General features: G+C 37.3%; 1 protein-coding gene and 1 long non-coding RNA gene across 2 annotated transcripts in view; both read left to right on the plus strand.

The window, feature by feature from the left end:
• LOC310720686 (insulin receptor substrate 1-B) overlaps positions 1–11,341 on the plus strand; it is a 16,230-nt gene extending 4,889 nt beyond the window's left edge. The window contains exons 2-3 of the mRNA XM_083531467.1: positions 1–524; positions 10,747–11,341. The exon at positions 1–524 is cut by the window's left edge and continues 2,701 nt beyond it. Of these exons, the coding sequence (XP_083387593.1) occupies positions 1–524; positions 10,747–10,754 (532 nt within the window). The 3' untranslated portion in view covers positions 10,755–11,341. The remainder of the gene's footprint in view (positions 525–10,746) is intronic.
• A 5,662-nt stretch (positions 11,342–17,003) lies between these two features.
• On the plus strand, positions 17,004–17,939 carry LOC310720162. The gene is made up of 3 exons (XR_014531665.1): positions 17,004–17,128; positions 17,436–17,629; positions 17,731–17,939. It is a non-coding gene; the product is annotated as an uncharacterized lncRNA (long non-coding RNA).
• The last annotated feature ends 2,211 nt before the right edge of the window (positions 17,940–20,150 follow it).

Raw genomic sequence — 20,150 nt, forward strand, 5'->3', positions numbered from 1 at the left:
TTTTCATTCCCCGAAAGCTTTCCCCAAATTAGATCAAGGTGCTAGACTGGTCAGAGCAGAATCATCAGCAAGACGGAGGCATCGCTCAGACACCTTCAAGGCACCTCAAGGACTTTCTCTTTCTCCCTCTTCCTCTTCCTCTATTTTTACAGAAACTCCCCAGGCCACTACACCTCAATGCCATGGACTAGAGAGTTCTCTTTGGGCTACTGGACAGCCATCTGCTGCACAATGCACTGGTCATGGCCTGGCAGCTCTAACTTCATCCCAGGTTCCATCTTTGTCACTGGAGCAAGGTCTGAACTACATTGACCTTGACTTGGCTGGAAAGGACAACCCTCAAATAAGCCTGGATGGAACTTCTGGCCCACACTTTACTGTCTTGGGAGAAGGGGTAACTGTGGGATTAGGTGGAACAGCACCCGGAGGAAGCAGCAATTCCAGCATCAACACATATGCCAGCATTGACTTTTTCAAGTCCGAGGAACTAAGAGTCCATCAAAATACCAGGAAGGACAGCAAAGGTTTGTAATTGATTATAAATAGATTTTGCATCACACAAATGGCGATTATTACCTCAATTTACAAGGTAGTTATACAAGTGGAATGATTTGCAGTGACAACAGTATTCCCAGACGATGACCCAGAATGAAGCATAAGTGGTGATTACCCGGAAAATAGTTTAATATAATTGCGTATTTCATAGCGAGCAAATGGTTATGTTTTCACTGAATCTTTATTGTTGTCATTTAGGTGTTATTCAATTTCGCAGTCAAACTTATTATCTTTTATTATGGTATTATTTTTTAGTGTGCATTACATCATATAACAAGTTTGTTGCACATAATTGCTATAAAAGAAAATCATTATTATTTGAATATGACCCAGTGAACTTGAATTAATTTTTGTCATTAAACAATTATATGCTAACGAGAGACTTGCTTTAGATGTCTTCGCTTCGGTGTATAAATTATATTTATTTGTTTATGGAACTGGCAAATTTACAACTTGCTATTTAAATTAAATCAATGTTTACAGCTTAAAATGTGCATGTCTTTGTATATTAGTATTTGAAGACGAGGTGTAAGAAGACTGAAAACGTAATGGCTTCTATATAGTAGCATTAGTCGTGTGTGTGTGTGTGTGTGTGTGTGTGTGTGTGTGTGTGTGTGTGTGTGTGTGTGTGTGTGTGTGTAAGATAAGAGTGTTAGATCCTATGAGAGAGTGCTGGGTGAAAGCATGGGCGTGTGTCTGTAAGGGTTTCGTTAGTATAGTCGTATACTGTGTCATTTAACGCATGCTCTGTGATTAGGGACAATTAAGAATGTGTAAAAGCGTGTGTGGGTTTATGGATAATGTAATGCCAGTTAGACGGCATGCACAGCGGAAACTGTGAAGCTGTCGTGCATTACAGTTGAAGTCGCGCAGTTCTTGCGTGTACGAGCCTAGGGCAGATATTTAAGGCGCTACTAAGGGATTCCGCTCTGCTGCCGTATAGCTGAATGCATGCATTTAATGCGTATGGTGATTGTAGATAATTACGGCCATTTGCGCTCACTCCTGCTGAAAATGGCCCTGATTATTGCTTAGTGTTTCTTTACTGCCTCCTCCCCCCCTCTCTGGGTGGTTTTACATTTTACATATGCATTATTTATGTAGCCCACTTGAATTGAACCTTGAATTTTTTACCCCCTCGTTTGGTACAGACCATAAAAACCATTAAGAGACTGGGTCTTACATCAAACCTGGTTCATTTATTTCTTTACTTTCATAAAACAGCATGCCTGTAAGTGTTCTATTTAGTGTAAACTACACCCGTGTGGCAACAATTTCATTTTTATTTAACGGTCATTCTCTTACAGTCTCTCGAACTGAATACAGTAATACCTTGGTACACATCTGTAATTCGTTCCGGAAATCATAACGAGTACCGAACAAGTATTTTTTTCACATCTATTGTGGCGCTTCTTAATTGCCTTTTAGCCTTATTGCAATCCTTTCCAGGCAAATTGGTAGCATTTTTTTAAAACCACTTTAAGACCCACGATTTAGGTTTCAAATGCACAGAAAGCACAAAAGAGAACACTTTGGAGGGAACTGTTTCGTACTGTTCGCAATCTTACATGAGACTCTTCATGCGTCTGTTTTAGCGCGAGTCTGAAGCGCCACGAGTTTTATTGTGGAAGTCAGTGTCAAAAGATTTTTCACTTGCCATTTGTCAATTTACTTGTACGAAATTTGACGAGTTCAGCAGTTGAGAAATACTGAGGTATTACTGTAATTAGAATGGAGCTTACATTGCCTCATAAAGCGCTGACACTGGAGACTCCTTTTATATTTTTATTTTAATAAACTTACTAAATTTTTTCCATACACTTAATTATAGAATGCTGTTAGAAAGTTACAAAAATGTAATCTACACCTTCTGACCAATCAGAATTGAGAATTCAGCAGCACCATGGTTAATGCATTTTAAATGCGAAATACAAGTGTTTAAATATCGTTCCCTTCACGTATTTCGCCTGGAGTGTATTAAAAACTTTTAAATCTAGCACATCCACAGATTGATACTGCAGTCCCTGTAGGAAATGAATGACATTTGGTTGTGTCATCTTTGAAAAAATAGCTGGAATAAGGGCAATGTTTGATTTCTTGACGAGTGAGAATATATGTATTAAAAGGCAATACTGAGAGAAAAAATACATGTATAAGCTTTCCTGGAAGTGAAGACATGGTAACCAGTGTGGATGCAGGAGGACAAGCAGGGGCATGAAGTGTAAAGAAGGAGAAAGTCTATTGAGAGACAGCTGGCAAGTCCAAAGTGTAAGGTGTCAATACGACACTATATGAGCCATTGCAGAAGTGCAGTGAACCCTAGAAGTGAGGTGAGATGAGGTTAGGCGATGTGAGATGAGAAAAGTAGAAAGGAAAGAGAAGAGACCTGGCTGGGAACGAGAGGGCATGAGCGGAATAGAGCCAGTAATGCCTGGGCCTAAAGGTGTCCCAATTTTGTGCTAGTCTTAAACGGATATCTTCCCAGATAACCCTGTGATCTAATCTGGCAAGATAATCAAGTCTTGGCTGCCACAAATTATAATATTATGCATGCTCAATATTTAACCTCCGGTACCGTGTCTGGCGCAAACGACAACCTGAAAGCAGAACCCCGGTTTGCAGTGTTTGTTTTGATTTGAATCGGCCGTGAGTAATTCTGTGAGAAAACAGAAGACAAGACTCGAGGAGTGGAAAGCTGACTTGATCCAGAACCGTCTAGACAGCCAGCTCGTTTTGGGTCAGAGACGACGTAATCAAGCCAACCATCAGTGGTCTGAGGAACGCTGATGTCCATTATACAGGCTCTCTAACGAATTCCATTCGGCATGCTCAGTGCGTCTGAAAGGGCAAGCAAGAAATGATTTGAACCGCTTTATATCGTTTAAGTGTATTTGTAACATATTACTGTTTGAGTTTCAGAGTATAATAGAGCATCGTTGTAGTCAGAGAGCTTTTGACTTCTACAAAAATCCACTTGATTATTATTTTTGTATTTATTGCTGATGTTTTTTCACCCTGTTTTTCCTCTGTAGTCTATTTTGCCATGAACTTCTGTGACTCATGTTTCATGGAACACTTGAGGGACATTCATTACAGGTGACTTTTCCTCCATTTATCACTTTTATGTGAATATATAGCCACAATAGAAGGACGTTGTTCTTGTCTATCTGCAAGCCAAGGACCTTACTGCTCCTGATAAAGTGAAATATTTACTGTGGAAGTGCAAACAGCTTGGCAATAATAGTGGCACTCAAGGACCTCTTCTGGCTACATCCAAAGCACCTTATAATCCTCATCAGTGTTAATGATGTTTTAGGGTCGGTAAGATTGAAATCTATAAGGTGTGTTTTGGAAATATTGCTCGAAACTTATGGCTGTAAATTGATTTAGTAGAGCAGCTCAGAGTTAAATTCCATGCTCAGTTCAATGCGATCCCATAATTATATGTGAGCGGTTCTAACAAAAGGCACATGGGCAGGGATTTAAGTGACTCTTACAACGTGTTAGCAGTGGAGACTCCTTTCATATGCTAAATTAACAAACTAAAGTCAGTCTCAAGACATCGCACGATCGGAAATTCAGATCCACACGTAGGCTTAGTTATGCAAAGCAAACTGTTTGGCACTTTTTTTTACCACAGTCAAGAATTTCATGAAAACATTTTAACACCTGGGAATTCCTGCTGCATTTCAACAGCGTGAAGCTGTAAGCATATCTCAAGCACCTTTTCTCAGACATTTTCAAGCTACACTTTGTAACAATACATGTTTTAGGTCTTTGGCATTGCATCAATTAAATCCGACTCAGACCTGACCATGACCTTCAGTGCATAACACTCAGAGCACTTAGCCTCATATTCTCTCTGTGAGCACTGAAACTATGAACGGCCCTAGAATCGAGCAGGACATGCATGCCTAAAAAGGCTTGAGGCGTTTTGATGCAATTTTTATAAATTTTTTATAATACGTCAAAGGAAGCTCAGATTTCTAGGTGATGCCTGCGATATTCCCTTTCTATTTCACTTTGTGTTCTTTGGCAGCTTTTCAATTGTGTATATTTTACCTGGTTTGGTATAAGGATGGCTTGTTGTTGTTTTTTTGTATGATATACATCAATCTTTACAGCTGTTGAATTGGATGTATTTAGATCGTAGATATTTGAACATCGCTAAGGCAAGAATGTGATCATATGATCTCAAACATTGAGCTAATTTATGCGTTGCTCGGGAACACCTGGTTCAACATGATATCTCTCACTCTCCAGTGTTTCTAATGTTTTTTTTTTTTTTATATTTAATCACACTCTTGGTGTTACCCAAATGAGGATGGTTCCCTTTTTGAGTCTGGTTTCTCTCAAGGTTTTTTCCCTATAATAGCGTGTTCCTGCAATTTATGAGGACTTCTCATCCCCACATCCCCACACGCACCCATGTTGACTGTTTATCTACCTACACACATTTACATTTATGCCCGATATCAACAGTGACGTCTTGCCAAATAAGGAAAAAGCATGCATGTGGGTTAAAATCCTGGGAAGATTCTGAGCTCCACCAGGCACAAAAGCCAATAAATTTCCTAGGAAATTATCAGCAAAACCCATGTGTGAACGAACGAGGAAAGAGGAGGACGACGTATTGATTACTTTGCACAAAAGATTAAATAGCTTTGCGAACAGGAGGGAAAAGCATGGACTTCTCGTTGCTGACTAAATTTGTTGGAGAGGAGAGGTGGGAAGTTAAACAGTAGTTGGGCAGCCGATAATAAAAATCAGGCTAGATTTCTTTTGCTAATCTGAAAAGCTAGCTATAGATAGATAGATAGATAGATAGATAGATAGATAGATAGATAGATAGATAGATAGATAGATAGATAGATAGATAGATAGATAGATAGATAGATAGATAGATAGATAGATAGATAGATAGATAGATAGATAGATAGATAGATAGATAGATAGAACAAGTAAAAGGTTATAAGTATGGAGTTAAAAAAAAAATTAGCAAAAGTTAGTTAGTTCTAGATGCAGGTAATTCTACATTCTGCTTGTTAAGGAATCCTGTCAGTCTTAACTATTAAACAGATTTTGTTGTTGCTTTTTTAAAACAATTTTAGTACAAATTTCAACATAATTCTTATGTTAACTACAGCTGCAGTCCAATACTGTGTGAGCTTTTTCACCACTGTTCAATTCCTCTCAGCTAGTTTTGAGCATGTCAGCTGACAAAGGCTGATCCAGACATGTTTTCGGATGCTACACAGTCTGAGAAAAAAAAGCTTCCCAGATGCTGCTGTGTATACGCATCAACCAAGGAAGCTTGGTCTTTGAACTGCTATACCAAGGGCTCTGTTGATTGACATGAGCTTCTATGCGGCACACTCTCGGTTTCAGAATCAACAGTTTCAGCTGAGCCACCAAGATTATATTTGCCTATATAAATCTTTAATTTCATGTAAGATTATATAGAACTGTACAGCTTATAGGGTTCTGGGGTTAACCGTGTGGCAAAAGAAGCAATAAAGCTGGAAATGTGTTATCTTTTTTTTGTTATTTAATTTCTGTAAAAAAAAAAAGAAAAAAAAAAAAAAAGAGGGTAAAATAGTAATGTTTTAAATCAGTTTTTGTTTTAAATATGCAAATTGACTTAAGGATCAACTAGTAAAAAAGCAACCACTGAGCAACTAGCAGAAGTGAAAGAACTAAAAAAGATACATGAGGCTTTGTCCATTTGTTCTGGGATAAAAAAAAAAAAATGCTATAGACCAGGTGAATGGTGCAGCCAGCAAAGTTAAAGAATGTGTGAATAGACACAGGTAATTCTTTAGATATCGCTAATTGTGTCTTTAAATGGAAATGTCTATAATCTGACTTTGTCCTGTCCTCTTTTAGAATTAAAGAATTGAGAATCGCCCTGCTACATTTCCATCACAACCCTTTTTACACATATTATGCACACCACATGTTGGTCTCTACTCGTGTTCTGTTTCTCTTATCCCTTTCTCCGTCTCACACGCCGTCATCGTAATTAGAAGTGAAAATAGTGAGTCAAGGGCACTCGATGTGAATGAAGTAGAGGAGGAACGATGGAAAAAAAGGATGAGGAGACAGGGAGATGTGAAAAGCCACTCCAAAACAGAGGTTGATTCATCCTTTCTTTTGTGATGGCTTCCTGTCATGTAGGTAGAGAGAGCGAGGGATTCAAGAAGAGGAAAGAGGGGGAGGAGGGATGAAGAGGGATGTTTTTCAACTTATCTCAATGGAGCTTAGTCAGATCAGACGGTATGCCTGAGTGTGTGTGTGTGTGTGTGTGTGTGTGTGTATGTGTGTGTGTGTGTGTGTGTGTGTGCGCGCACGCATTACCGCATTACCTTGCACACGCACACTCGATTTCAGTGCAGAAGATTTGCTGTGCACGGATGTGATGGGCGAAGTAAGGAATAAAACGCTCTGGAATCTGCAATTTTATGAAAATAATCCATAACATAGTTACTGTTCCTTCCCTCAATATAATTGGTCGAAAATGATCTATTTCTCTTAACATTAACATATTACAACAATTAAGTTTTTTTTTCATTAATAACAGTAAATGTACAAACCATCCGCTTAAATACGCGTTTCTACTTTACCCATTTCTACTTGCTTGTCTATGAGTAATGTGAACTCTGTGAATAATGGATGCAGTTCAGTGTTCCATCCTGCATTTCAGACCCTAATAAATGGGGTCTTTTCGATAGTTATACACACACAGTGAGAGAAACCTTACTTTTTACACATTTCCACCAGAAAAAGTCAGGGTAGGTGTATATGGTATTGATGAACAGCATGTTTTTCTGAAATGTAGCATAGATATTGGAGGAAATTGTAAGATATTGTAAATTTCCCAAAATGAAAAGACTCTGATGAAGCAAACCTGAGTCAAGGTCATGTGTTCTGAGTCAGTTTTTGCTTGAGTGCTATATCTTACTATTTACTCTGCTACATTTCAGAAAAAAATGCTCCTCACCACTTTAGAAATTTACCCACGTTTGTTGTGAATCCATGATTCGGCCATTTGTTCGTCTAAGACAAACTTTGTAAATCCTAAAAGATTCCTATAATCCGAGGCTAAAATCTGAGGTCTTTGATCACTGGTTTGACATGTTCACATGTTTGACAGGCGATTAATGGCTGCTGCGAAAAAAATTTCCTCAGACGAAATTCTGTCAGTTTTAGATTTCAGACACTTTCCCGCAGTGTGACGTCTCCTACGACGACCTTCAAACCAAGAACCGATCGGAGCGCCGAATTTGATGATGCAATTAGCGCGACAACTTCAAACCACCTCAGGAAAAATATGGAATTGAGTCAGGTGGACAGTACAGTAATAAGAGAAACGTATTGAGTTAGAGGAGTGTTTGTGTGGCGTTTTGATTATCAAGGGACGTCATGAACCAAATGAATGCTACAGATTGTTTTTGTTTGCTGCTAGCTACCATTAGCGAGAGAATGCGGGTCTGAAAGGTCAAATTTAGGACGAGTGTGACGGGATGAGTATTCAGCATCGCTGCTCCATGAGTGTTTGTAATATGTCTGGCTTTACTGTATTTTTTTTTTCTTGTCTCCGACTGTGACCTCGTCTGGTCACTGGTGTGTTGCCAGACGTGTCTGTGTGTGCAGATTTGTCCAAGCATACACAGCAATATATTATTCTGAAGAAGAACATTAGACAAAGCGACAGTGAGTGAGAAGGGAACAGAAAGAGAGAGAGAGAGAGAGAGAGAGAGAGAGAGAGAGAGAGAGAGAGAGAGAGAGAGAGAGAGAGAGACAGACAGACAGACAGACAGACAGACGTTGAGAGACGAGGAAGCGTCACAACACTGATAGAGAGATAGAGAGAGAGAGAGAAAGAGAGAGAGAGAGAGAGAGAGAGAGAGAGAGAGAGAGAGAGAGAGAGAGAGTAGAGAAAATCACTGAGTGCCAGACAGGCCTGTCGAGGTCCCAGGGGAGCTGTTCAATAAACGGCTATGTGTGTGTATAGACGACCAGACTGAGGATGAGACAGGCAAAAGACATAGAAAGTGAGAGGATGAATAGCACCGGGGGAAGTTAATGAACTCCTCAAACAACGGAGCAGTCACTTTTTCCTCCTCTGGTTGACGTTATTAAGAGTCATGTCATAGCGGTCTGTTGTTATTGCTCAGGTGTGTGTGTGTGTGGGAAGGGAAACGTTGGTCATTTTCATGGAAGCCAAGACGAATATGCACCATGACTTTTGTGAGTGTGTGCATGTCGGCTCTAGCATAATGTCTCGTGTCTGCAGTCTCTGTGAGTGATTTTTACTTTGGTAAAAAAATGCTGAAAGACGCCCTGTGTGCTCACGCTATCATGAGATTAAGAGTGTGTAAATTGCATCGCAAGTAGTATGGACAGAAAAGGACCATTTCTCTGTTTACAAAGCGACACTAGTTATTTTTTTTGATGACGACTAATGGACATTCTGGTAGCCTCATGTGTCTCAGGCAAACTAAAATACTTTCTTAACCCAGTGTTAACAAATAATATTAGCATTGACGTTAGCATGATTACCTCAATATCTTTGATGATCGGTCAGAAGGTGTTGCTATATTTGCTATGTTTCTAGATCATTTCTCAACTATATTATATCTATAGGAAAAATCTACATGGACTTGTATGGCTGCTGAGTCACATGGACTATACAAAGAAATTTGGGGATTAATCAGTTGTCCAAATTCTTTTATTTTTATTCACGTTTAAATCAAATAACCTTGTGATTTCTGGTTTGTGGAGTGGGTGGTGAAGGAATCGTTTTATATACTTTATTGCTATTGTAGTATAAAAGGGAATTAAACAGTACAGGAAATGCTATTATTGGACAATTTTAGTGAGGTGTAAGGTCAAATTTTCTGAATGGCTGTTGTTTTCCATTTGTGGTTACCAGTCAATAAGACATTGTTTAAAAAATAGGTAACAGGATATGATATAAATTATATCAAATGCGGCATGCTAGTGGACTTGAGGTTACAAAGACATTTAATGGACATGCTACAGATGTTTAAATACATTTAGGTTGTCTCCTGTGATGTTAAGTCATGTCCATTTGCATTAAGACCTCGTCCACATACCCATGTACAGTAGACCATTTAACATTTTGAGGTAAAAGATGAAAGATTATGTCAGTGCTTCAGTGAAATGTACACTAAAGTGTTCAATAATAAAACAGAAGGCCGTATAGATAACAGGGGTGTAATGGGATTTCTAAATGGTTATGAATTGGCCTGAACTTTCACAGTGCGTCTGAATATTTATTCATTTATTTATTTAAATATGATATAATATGTACAGGGTGGCGCAAGGAAAAGGGAAATTTTGGAATTAGGACTTGGCGACACTGGGGCATCAGCAGTTGTTTGGAACCAGCAAACTCGTTGCGAAGCCATTAGTTATAATGGACCAGTGGAGTAGAGCACAACGAGCGTTCACTGTAAAAGCCTTTTATAAGAATGATGATAGTGTGAGTGCTGCGCAAAGGGAATTAGAACATTTACCAGTTAGGACGTCATGATCGTGTCCCGACTGCTAATTTTAAAGAAAAGGTTTCAGCCTTTAAAAAATAAATCTCCAGCTGGGGTTCGAACGACCGGCACACCAGAGAATATTGAGGCTGTTTCTTCGAAATGACGCACTAATGTTGTAATTGCATGAGCAGACAGGACACAATCATGACGTCTTAACTGGTAATGATGCCGAAATTCACTTTGCGCAGCACTCACACTATCACCGTTTTTATAAAAGGTTTTACAACGAACGCTCCTTGCTCACCACTTTACTGCTCCATGATAACTAATGGCAAGGGGTTCGAAACGAGTTCACAATGGTTCCAAACAATGGTCCCCAGGGTAAAAAATTCTTAAATTTCCTGTTTTCCTGCACCACGGTGTACAATATAATATAATATATAGTATATAAAAATACTTATTGGTGCAAGCCACATCCCTGTTAAAATCCACATACAGAAAGTGTTGTTGCATCACACCCCTTACTACATAATAAAACCAGGCCTCAGGAGCAGCGTGAGGATGTTGTGGATTTGTTTCGGGTGCTGGATGCAGGTTAACTGGCAGCTGTTGTTGTTTTCTGCACTCCCTGCCTGATGCAATAATTCTCATTCTGTTTGTCTTTCTTTCTCTTTCTCAGAATGCTGATCGTCCTGCTTGCTGAAGAGGAACAGATATGTGTGTGGGTGTGCGTGCGTGTGTGCGTGCATGCGTATGTGTGTGTTTGTGTGGGTGTGAGACAGAGCGAATGCGCAGGTGTGAGTCCTGCAGGTGTGGACTCTCAGCCCGTACAATTTTCGTTTCCCATCGGGTTACAATCGGAACTAAATTTGGCCAAAAGACTATCGGTCATATCCAACCGTGAACACTGAGACGGACACGTCCTTCAGCCAATCGGGAAGGATTCAAGCGACTCTGACTGCCAACCAGGAGCCAATTCCATTTTTTTTGTTTGTTTTTTTCTTCCTTCTTAATGAAATTTGAAAAAGAATTGTAATACATATGCTACGTAGTCTAACGATAGATGAGAAACTTATATGGTCTACTCTACATAGTATTACTGAGAGAAGTATATATACCTTTTTCTTCTTCTTCTTCTTCTTCTTCTTCTTCTTCTTCTTCTTCTTCTCCTTTTTTTTTATAAAAAGTGCCTCATTTTTGATTGTAGCCATTTTTACACAGGTCCTGATGTTTCTCTGTGAGAGAAAAGAGCTTTCTGTTTATTGTTGCGCTTATCGTCTGTCAGCCTGTGTTCCCTTTTTCCCAAAAGAGTGTGAGAGAGTGAAAGAGAGATAGAAGAGAGACCACGAAAGGGATTAAGAGAGCAAGAGAGTGAAATATAGTAACGATATAGTTTGTATTATCTGATTGCCTTACTGTGTTTGTCAGGTGTGTCTATGAAAAATTAATATGTGTGCGATCATGTGTGTGTGTGTGTGTGTGTGTGTGTGTGTGTGTGTGTGTGTGTGTGTGTGTGTGTATATGTGTGGGTGTGTATGCGTGTTTGCATCATCTATGCTGTGCCTTGCTGTGCCTCTGTACTCAACCGACATTGGTGAACCATACATGAACACAAGCTGACACACATACACACACACACACACACACACACACACACACACACACACACACACACACACACACACACACACACACAAAACCATATTCCAAGACCTCAAACTGTCTCTAAACTGCAGTATAATTCATAAGCACTGGTGAACACACACATACATTTATCCTCAATAGCTGCTCTTCTGCTCCTCTGAGCATGGAGGCATCAGCTGACCAGCTCAGATATCCTGAGTGACTGTAAAAGAGATTACAGTGTGCGAATATGTGTCTGCGTGTGTGTGTGTGTGTGTGTGTGTGTGTGTGTGTGTGTGTGTGTGTGTGCGTGCAAGCGATTGCAGTCTCCATTTCTATTTATTTATAGTTATATAGCCAGGGTAATTAGGTTGTATTAAAGCGAGACAACTCCGATTCGATCACTTCTACACCTCACACACACTCGCAAATCCCAGCATCAGCATGCGGTTTTCAACTAACACATTTAAGTGCCTACTCAATTTAGCTACAGCTGAAGGAAAAAACTCCACCCGGAAATTCAACTACATTTTTATATGAAGATCATTAGAATGGATTTGGTGCTTATTTGTTGGATAAATTTTGTTCTTTCATTAGTTCATTACTTCTGGGAGAAGTTAGCTTCCTGAGAGGAGTTATCTTTCTAAAAGGAGTTAGCTTCCTGAGAGGAGTTAGCTTCTGAGAGGATTTAGCTTTTTGAGAGAAGTTAGCTTCCTGAGTGGAGTTAGCTTCCTGAGAGAAGTTAGCTTCTGAGAGCATTTAGCTTTTTGAGAGAAGTTAGCTTCCTGAGTGGAGTTAGCTTCTGAGAGGAGTTAGCTTCTGAGAGGAGTTAGCTTCCTGAGAGGAGTTAACTTCTGAGAGAAATTTGCTTTCTTGATGAGTTTGAGGTTTTGTGTGACACAGATACTAACACCACAGAGGTACATTGGTATTGCTGGCACATTAATAATGCAATTTAATGTAAGCAAAATTTATAAATACAAGTGATAACGATTAGGTTTTTGTGTTAGTTCCTAGAACCATAGCCCATGATATTTTCCACCGTTTAAAGTGAAAATTAACCAACTGTGACAAATAAAATAACTAATAATTGTTTATTATTACACAATGAATTTTGAGTACCACGTTGCTTATAAAGATTAATATCCAAATCATTCCGGGTGGAGTTTCCTTCAAAGATCACACCAGTCTGAAGAACACAAGCTACAATAGAGAGAATTTTCTCGATTACACTCACATCAGCTAAAGTATTTTTTACACACAACATTACACAACAGCAGGACTGTGGTCTTACACATACTCTTCTCATCCACTATTTTTTTTTTTTACACCACTGTTTTAACGGTTATTCTAAACTCTGAGGGTGAGGGTTTCTGCTGGAGAGCTTTAAATCCGAACAGGGTCTTTTTACAATAAAGAGATAGCCGTGCATCTCTAGAACACCACTAGGTCCACTTTTCCTGGAAGCTTTTTTCTATCATGGTCTTTTTTTTAAGATTGTAGATATTTCGACCGGATCGCTTGTTTTGTCTGAGTAAATTTCAACTGCCTTTACACTTTTCTAATCAATTTTAGTTTCGGTGGATTGCTAGCTGTGAAATCAGTGCCAAGATTCTCTGTAGTGTTCAGACATCAAGCAAGGCAAACATTTCTGCTTTGATCTTTTTTTAATAGAATTTCAGGCGGTACATGATCAAGGTTCACGTCAAACTGCAGCGGTTTTCTAAAGCATCAGAGAGGGAAATGGAGCTCCTCAAAAAGTTCTACATAAGAAACTATGGTTGAAGGTTGGGAGTTTGGATCCTGGAATTAAGCCTTACAGAAAAATCGCAACTGGGACAAGATTTTGGGATAAACTATATGAACAAAAGTTTATATGTTGACCATTAGATTTGTATGTACTTTTTGAACATCTTATTCCACAAATAGTCCCCATTTGCTTCCACTCTTCTGGGAAGATAAAAATCAGGTACTGATGTAGGTGAAGAGGTCTGGGGTGCACTCAATTTACACATTCATCCTGAAGCTCGGGTTGGAGCTCAATAGCAGGAGATCTTCCACTCCAACCCATGTAAAGCAGATCTTCATGGACTTGGCTTTGTGCACAGGGGCATCGTTATACTGAAACAGGTTTGGGTTAAGTGAAGGGAAAATTTCGTGATACAGCATATGTGTGGTAACATTTTGTGGAAGAACCACATATGTCTGAAAAAAATCTGGTGTCCCAATACTTTTATCCAAGAAGCATTTTTTTTTTTTTCCATTTTCTAAATTTGCATCTGGAGTTGTATTTGTTTCCATATGATTAATTTATTTTATGGTTTATTGTTAGCAGTTATTTTTCACATACAAGCATGTGGGACTTCTGAAACCATTTTTTACAGTGTGATCATGTGTTCACTCTGTTCACATGATGTCACATGAATAGTCGGGTTTAATAACATGTTTAAATGCACCATCACGTTCGATTTTTTCCACATACCTCAAAAAATGAAATGTTTGCGATTTTTCTGTGAAGGAATTGACGTAAGGGATTAACTCTATAAAGCTCAATTTTCTAAATCAAATCGTTTGCAAAAAAAAAAGAAAAAAAAGTACTGTAATGACTGATACAAGGTTATGTTAAATGCCAAATATAAAAAAAATCTTTTTTATACATTATTATACAAGTGGTCATACGTTTTGAACAGAACGACCCGCTCTGCCATGCAACTGATTCCACCATATCCTCCTTCTCCCACAGATTAAGAACAGGGCCAGGTGGTGCTGCTACACATCCATATGGGGTCAATGTCTTAAAGACCTCCTATGACCCTTTTAAGCTTTTTCCACCTATACATAAGCCTGCTTAAATCTATTATAGGAGCAGGCTGGCGAAAAAAAAACAGAGCATCGACAATATAAACGGGTGTGTATGTGGTGTTTGTGTGTAAATGTGTGTGTGAGAGACCATGTCTGTTTTACTTGTACTCTTTGCTCCTGCGCTGATGTGTGTGTATGAGACCACTGTCTGATTCATTTATTCTCTTTTCTTGCCTTATTGTCTGTATTAGCTCTTACACAAACCATGGCAGCTGTACAAAAAAAAAAGCTTTGCATCCTGGTTCAGTTTGAATTCAGTTCTGTATTTTAGAACATCATCTTTTTTTTGTTGTGTGTGTGTGTGTGTGTGTGTGTGTGTCCCCCAATTTCCAGGCCAAGTGTTCACTCTAGAAGACTTGACATTTTGTTTGGGTCTGAAGATCCATTAGTCTGGTTTGTATGTAGAAATTTGCGTGTCTCTGGCCTTTGGTCTGTGAAGCAAAAAAAAAAAAAAAGAAAGAAAAAAAACCCCATGATTGAGTGTGATGTAGAAATATGGCCAAGGCTGATGTATACTCCAGAAAAAAAGGACATCATCATAATAATAAATAATAATAATAAAAAAAAAAAGAAAAGCAAAAGAAAGAAAGCCATGGCTTTCTCAAAGCACCTGCCATTTGTTGGGAAACAAAAGGGTTTGATATGTACAATCAGGGTACTGTTTATTGAGATTTATCCTATTCATGTATATCTGGTACTAATGACGAATCCAATGACAATGATGTATAAAGAAGACTAAAGAAAGTATTGCAGGGGTCTGGGTCGTGTACATGTGTCTATAAGGGGTATCAGTGGGGGGATTGCGGGTGGGTATGGGGGCTTATATGGCACGGCTATGATAGAAATTTCTGTTCGGTTCAGAAATTCCTTCATGATTATTGCCTGTGATGTAGACAATGTCTTTTTGATTTATGAAAAAAAAAAGAAAAGAAAGAAAAATGAAAATGTGTCTTGTGTGTTTTTTTTTTTGTGCCCCTAATTTTTGGTGTGACCTTCTTTTCAACAGCTCGTAAGTGTGTAAATGTGTGTGTGTGTGTGTGTGTGTGTGTGTGTGTGTGTGTGTGTGTGTGTGTGTGTGTGTGTGTGTGTGTGCGTGCGTGCGTGTGTGCAAATGTTATTATCCCTTGCGGTGATATTTGGCTGGTCCCCATGAGCAAAACCTTTTTTTTTTCCTTAAAAAGAGTTAGATTGATGCGATGCATAGCATTACCGGGTTTGCATAAACAATTGTCAGTGGAAGGTTCTCACTAAGATTGGGAGACAAACGTGTTTGTGTGTGTGTGTCTAGACAGACTCTCTTCCAGACTGATGTCTAGAGATTAGTCACCTGCCAGGCTTCATGAAAGTAAGGGACAGACTCTGTGTGCGTGTTTTTATGTGTGTGTGTGTGTGTGTGTGTGTGTGTGTGTGTGTGTGTGTGTGTGTGTGTGTGTGTGTGTGTATCCTACACGCTAATGTTCAAGAAGAACATATGCTTCAGTGTGTCTCTGTACCTGAGTCTGGCTCCTGAGGACACCATGTGGTCTGTCTAGGAAAATCCAGACAAACCCTAATTACTATTTTCCAGTGGTGAGGAAAAAAAGAATGCAGGCACAGCACTAATGAGTGTATGACATTCATGCAATGCAACTTCAGTGTATTTCCTAGAAAACAGCCTGAATCGGATACACAGATTTGACATTCCCAAAATATGGTTGGTGGTCCACAAGAGGAAAGGGGAGTAAATGGAAAACGAATAAAACCAAGAGGGAACACCGCCTCATTGACCGTTCACAGTTTAATCACAATTACATTTATTTAACGAAAAAAACTGTACATAATTTAACATTAGAAACCAGAGAGGAATGCAAAATTATACCAAATCCCACCAAAGACGCGTTTCTACAACCCAGTGTGGTCACAGCCTGTGTTAGGGCTCCATCTGCTGTCCAAAACGAGTAACTGCATTTTAACTACCACATCAAATATCTATATATAATCATTAAACAATAATAAATGCAGGGAGAGTTTTAAATATTTAAAAATAAAAAACCCCAAAGATAGAGTCCTGTTTTACTGTTTTAGATCATTCTTCATGCTGTCCTCTGTCTCGTGATATAAAAGGGTATTTAAAGAATAATAAAATAAATAAATAAATAAAACACCATAAACAATATTATAAAAATAGTATATAAATACAATACAATAGTATTAATATATTAATATGATGTAAGGTCCAGTTACCAGGGTGACATTAAAGCAGGTAGTAGTAATGGGAAATATTTACTTAAGTACATGTCCAGAGCCCAAACTTCTTAAGTCTTTTAAAACATGAGTATCTGTACTTTTATTGGAGTGAGGGATGTGTTTACTTTTACTATCTCTGAGAATGATCCTTGTTCAGTATTTCTTGTTTTACCCGCTGTATGATTTGCACACGGCTCTATAGGGCGTGGTTTAACAAAGTGAAAGTACCGCAGTGTATTTCCTCATCTATTCTGCTACCAAAAGCTTATTTTCCACAGTCAGAGCTGCAGAACATCGAAATTGTGTCCTACAGAATTTACTTTTGTATTCGACTGCTATAGCAGGGATAAGTGTTTTTTATTTTTTGTATTTTTTTTTTTACAGTGGGATTATTGAGTGTGATTTTCTGATTGTGGTAAAATCTTCTCATCTGACTTTCTGCTGTTGGTCTCTCTTTACAGAAAATGTTTAGCAAAAAAAGTAAGTCAAAAGTATTGCGTTGACATTCATTATATATCTACTTGCCTGTAAACTTCCTAACACCTAACACATCTACAGCTTTTGTAAAGTTTAGATGTAATCTATATATATATATATAAGCATGCTGTTTCGGTGTGACCAACAAGTAGGGTTATTTTCTGTTTAATTTTCAGTAAGATGCTTTGAAGTTGTTCCTGATAAAATAAGACCATCCTGTAAACAGTTTACAAATGATCTTAAAAAACAAAGAAAATCTATGAAGCTGACTGACAAAGCTGATTGTAAAGCAGTCCTGTTTTATCAACCCATTGTTTCGAGGGCTGGGACTGATATTGAAGGTGCACTGCAAAAAATCAATGCTGAATACGAAGGTATGTTTTTATCGTTCTTTAATAACGTAATTAATGTCCAAAGTTTTTTTTGTTTTACTGGGAAATAATACGTTTTTTAATACTATACATATGGTTTACAGATAAATATGTTGCTCTAGTGGTGCTTCATCAAACATTCGACCCAGAATGCATTGTACCAGACAGCAAAAGAGCTGTGAATATAGAGAATAATGAGAAGCCTGAGAAATGTCTTGTGGTTGACTGTCTGTTCCATGAGGATTCAGGACTGCTGAAGTGCCATAAGAACAATGATGCTAATAACAAGGTTGCAAAATGGCTCTATAACGTGGTATGTTTACTTTCTCTTATATACACTTATTTCACATTTTCTCTTGACTACACGTGAATGTTTTTTCTGATTTCATCTTGTGCAAACTTTATCTGTTTAATATTTTTTTATTTTTCAGAACACATTTATAAAATGTATCTTTGTTTTTAGCTGAATTGAATATGAATGAGCATATTAATATAAATATTTATGTGATCCACAGAAACGAAATAAAATCCAAATGAAATAAAAAACAGCAAAAAGTCAAAGTAAGTCATAGTGTCATATTAACACATCGTGAATAAAAATATGAACACAATTCTACAGCAAATAAAATCCAAGTAAAAGCCTAAGAAAAGCTAAGTACAAGGCATTATTGGCATCAGTTGTAGCTTCGAATGTTTCTGTTCATAGACTCTATATGATCAAATTTTATAAATGTAAGTTTAAAAAAAAGATCTATATATAAGAAATCAGTAGACCCAAGCAGAAATTGACTCTAATGATTGGTTCATCAGGATTGCAGGTCATATCCTCAACAACTTAAGCTGTTTGTTGGAAATAATTCACTAGTTGAAGGCATTAGCTAATATGGATAACATTCAAATTATGTTTTGTCATAAATACTTTTCCCCCCAAAACATATTCACAATTGGCTCAAACTATCACCAGTAATTAAAAAAAGGAAAAGTATCATAGATTTTATAAAGGAAAGCTTATGATGGAAAATTATGTCCAGTTCAGATGACAGAATTAAGCAGCAAAAGGGGAACCAACAAAATATTAGGCAGGTGATCATAATGTTATGCCTGATCAGTATATATATATATATATATATATATATATATATATATATATATATATATATATATATATATATATATATATATATATATATATAATTTTTATTTTATTTTTTATTTCTACTTCACTTTTATTTTTTTTCTATTTCATCTTTTGCATCTGTTTTTAATCTTTAATATCTTGATTTTGCAGAACACATTTACAGAATTGATCTTTGCCCTAATTTGTTTTTAACTGTAATTAATATTAATCATCATATTTATATTACTTTTTTTTTTATCAACAGGAACAAAAAAAAAGATAAAAAGAAGCAACCAGACGAAGTAAGTCATAATGTCCTGGACATTATGGATAAAAACATGAACATCATCTACAGCAAAGAAAATGCACCAAATATAAAGAAATGTTAATCGAAATGTTTTTTTTTTTTTTTTTATGCTTGTAAAACCGTAATTAAAAACTATGTACAAACATTATTACCATTAATTGTAGCTTCAAATGTTTTATATAATATAATGCTCTATATAAACAAATTTGATAAATGGTTTAAAAATGGTTTCTAAAATACAGTTACAGCTTCTAAAAGGTGGAACATTGCCTTCTTTAATTGAAATTTCTTTTAGGGCCACCATGAGGGAACAGGTGAAAAACAACGGAAGTCTTTTAAAATTTGTTGATCTTGACTCCTACAGTATTAGTATATCTGGTCTGGTGGTAAAATACAAAGTAAAGGATTTGTTTCGACAGATATCATCATTTTCACACTGTTCACAGAAAAACGTGTTCTGCTTCGGTGCATTAGCACTCGCTGGCTATGTTTATATATGATGTCATTATAATATTAATATTTTGTTATTTTACTATATTATTATCAGTATAATTTTTTCTTTATGTGCCTTTGTGACTGTATAAGAGTTGGAATGAAATCAGACTGACACTGCTTGGGGTGTAAAAATTTATCACTCCTTAGACTTTCTCTGACCATATAAGACATTTCCAGGTTCTAGAAGTGACATTTGGGGCATTTAAAGTGTAATTTTACTTATTTTACAATTAAATGCAACTCTTGCAATGGCATGATTTCTGTGAATTATAGACTACAATGCTCTTGTGAATTTTTCTCTATTGGATAAAGTGAGAACATATCAGTACTTATACATGTCTTCAGCTCTTAGTGATAGATAGAGTGAAATGTGGGACAGGGTCATTTTCCTTGTTTTAGTTTGGCTGAAGATATTTTTAATGGAATACGGGATGTACTCTATGTATCTATGTATGTATGCAATTATGTATGTATGCACCAATAAAGAAAGACAAATAAATAGTTAATAATCGATAACCGTTTTATAATTTTTGTCATATCTACACAGAAAAGAGTTTTCTTTTATGGAAAAAATGTTTGTTTGCCCATGCTAGAGAATAAATAAA

Source organism: Silurus aristotelis (genome assembly GCF_946808225.1).
Source record: "Silurus aristotelis genome assembly, chromosome: 26".
In the NCBI taxonomy this organism is placed as follows: domain Eukaryota; kingdom Metazoa; phylum Chordata; class Actinopteri; order Siluriformes; family Siluridae; genus Silurus; species Silurus aristotelis.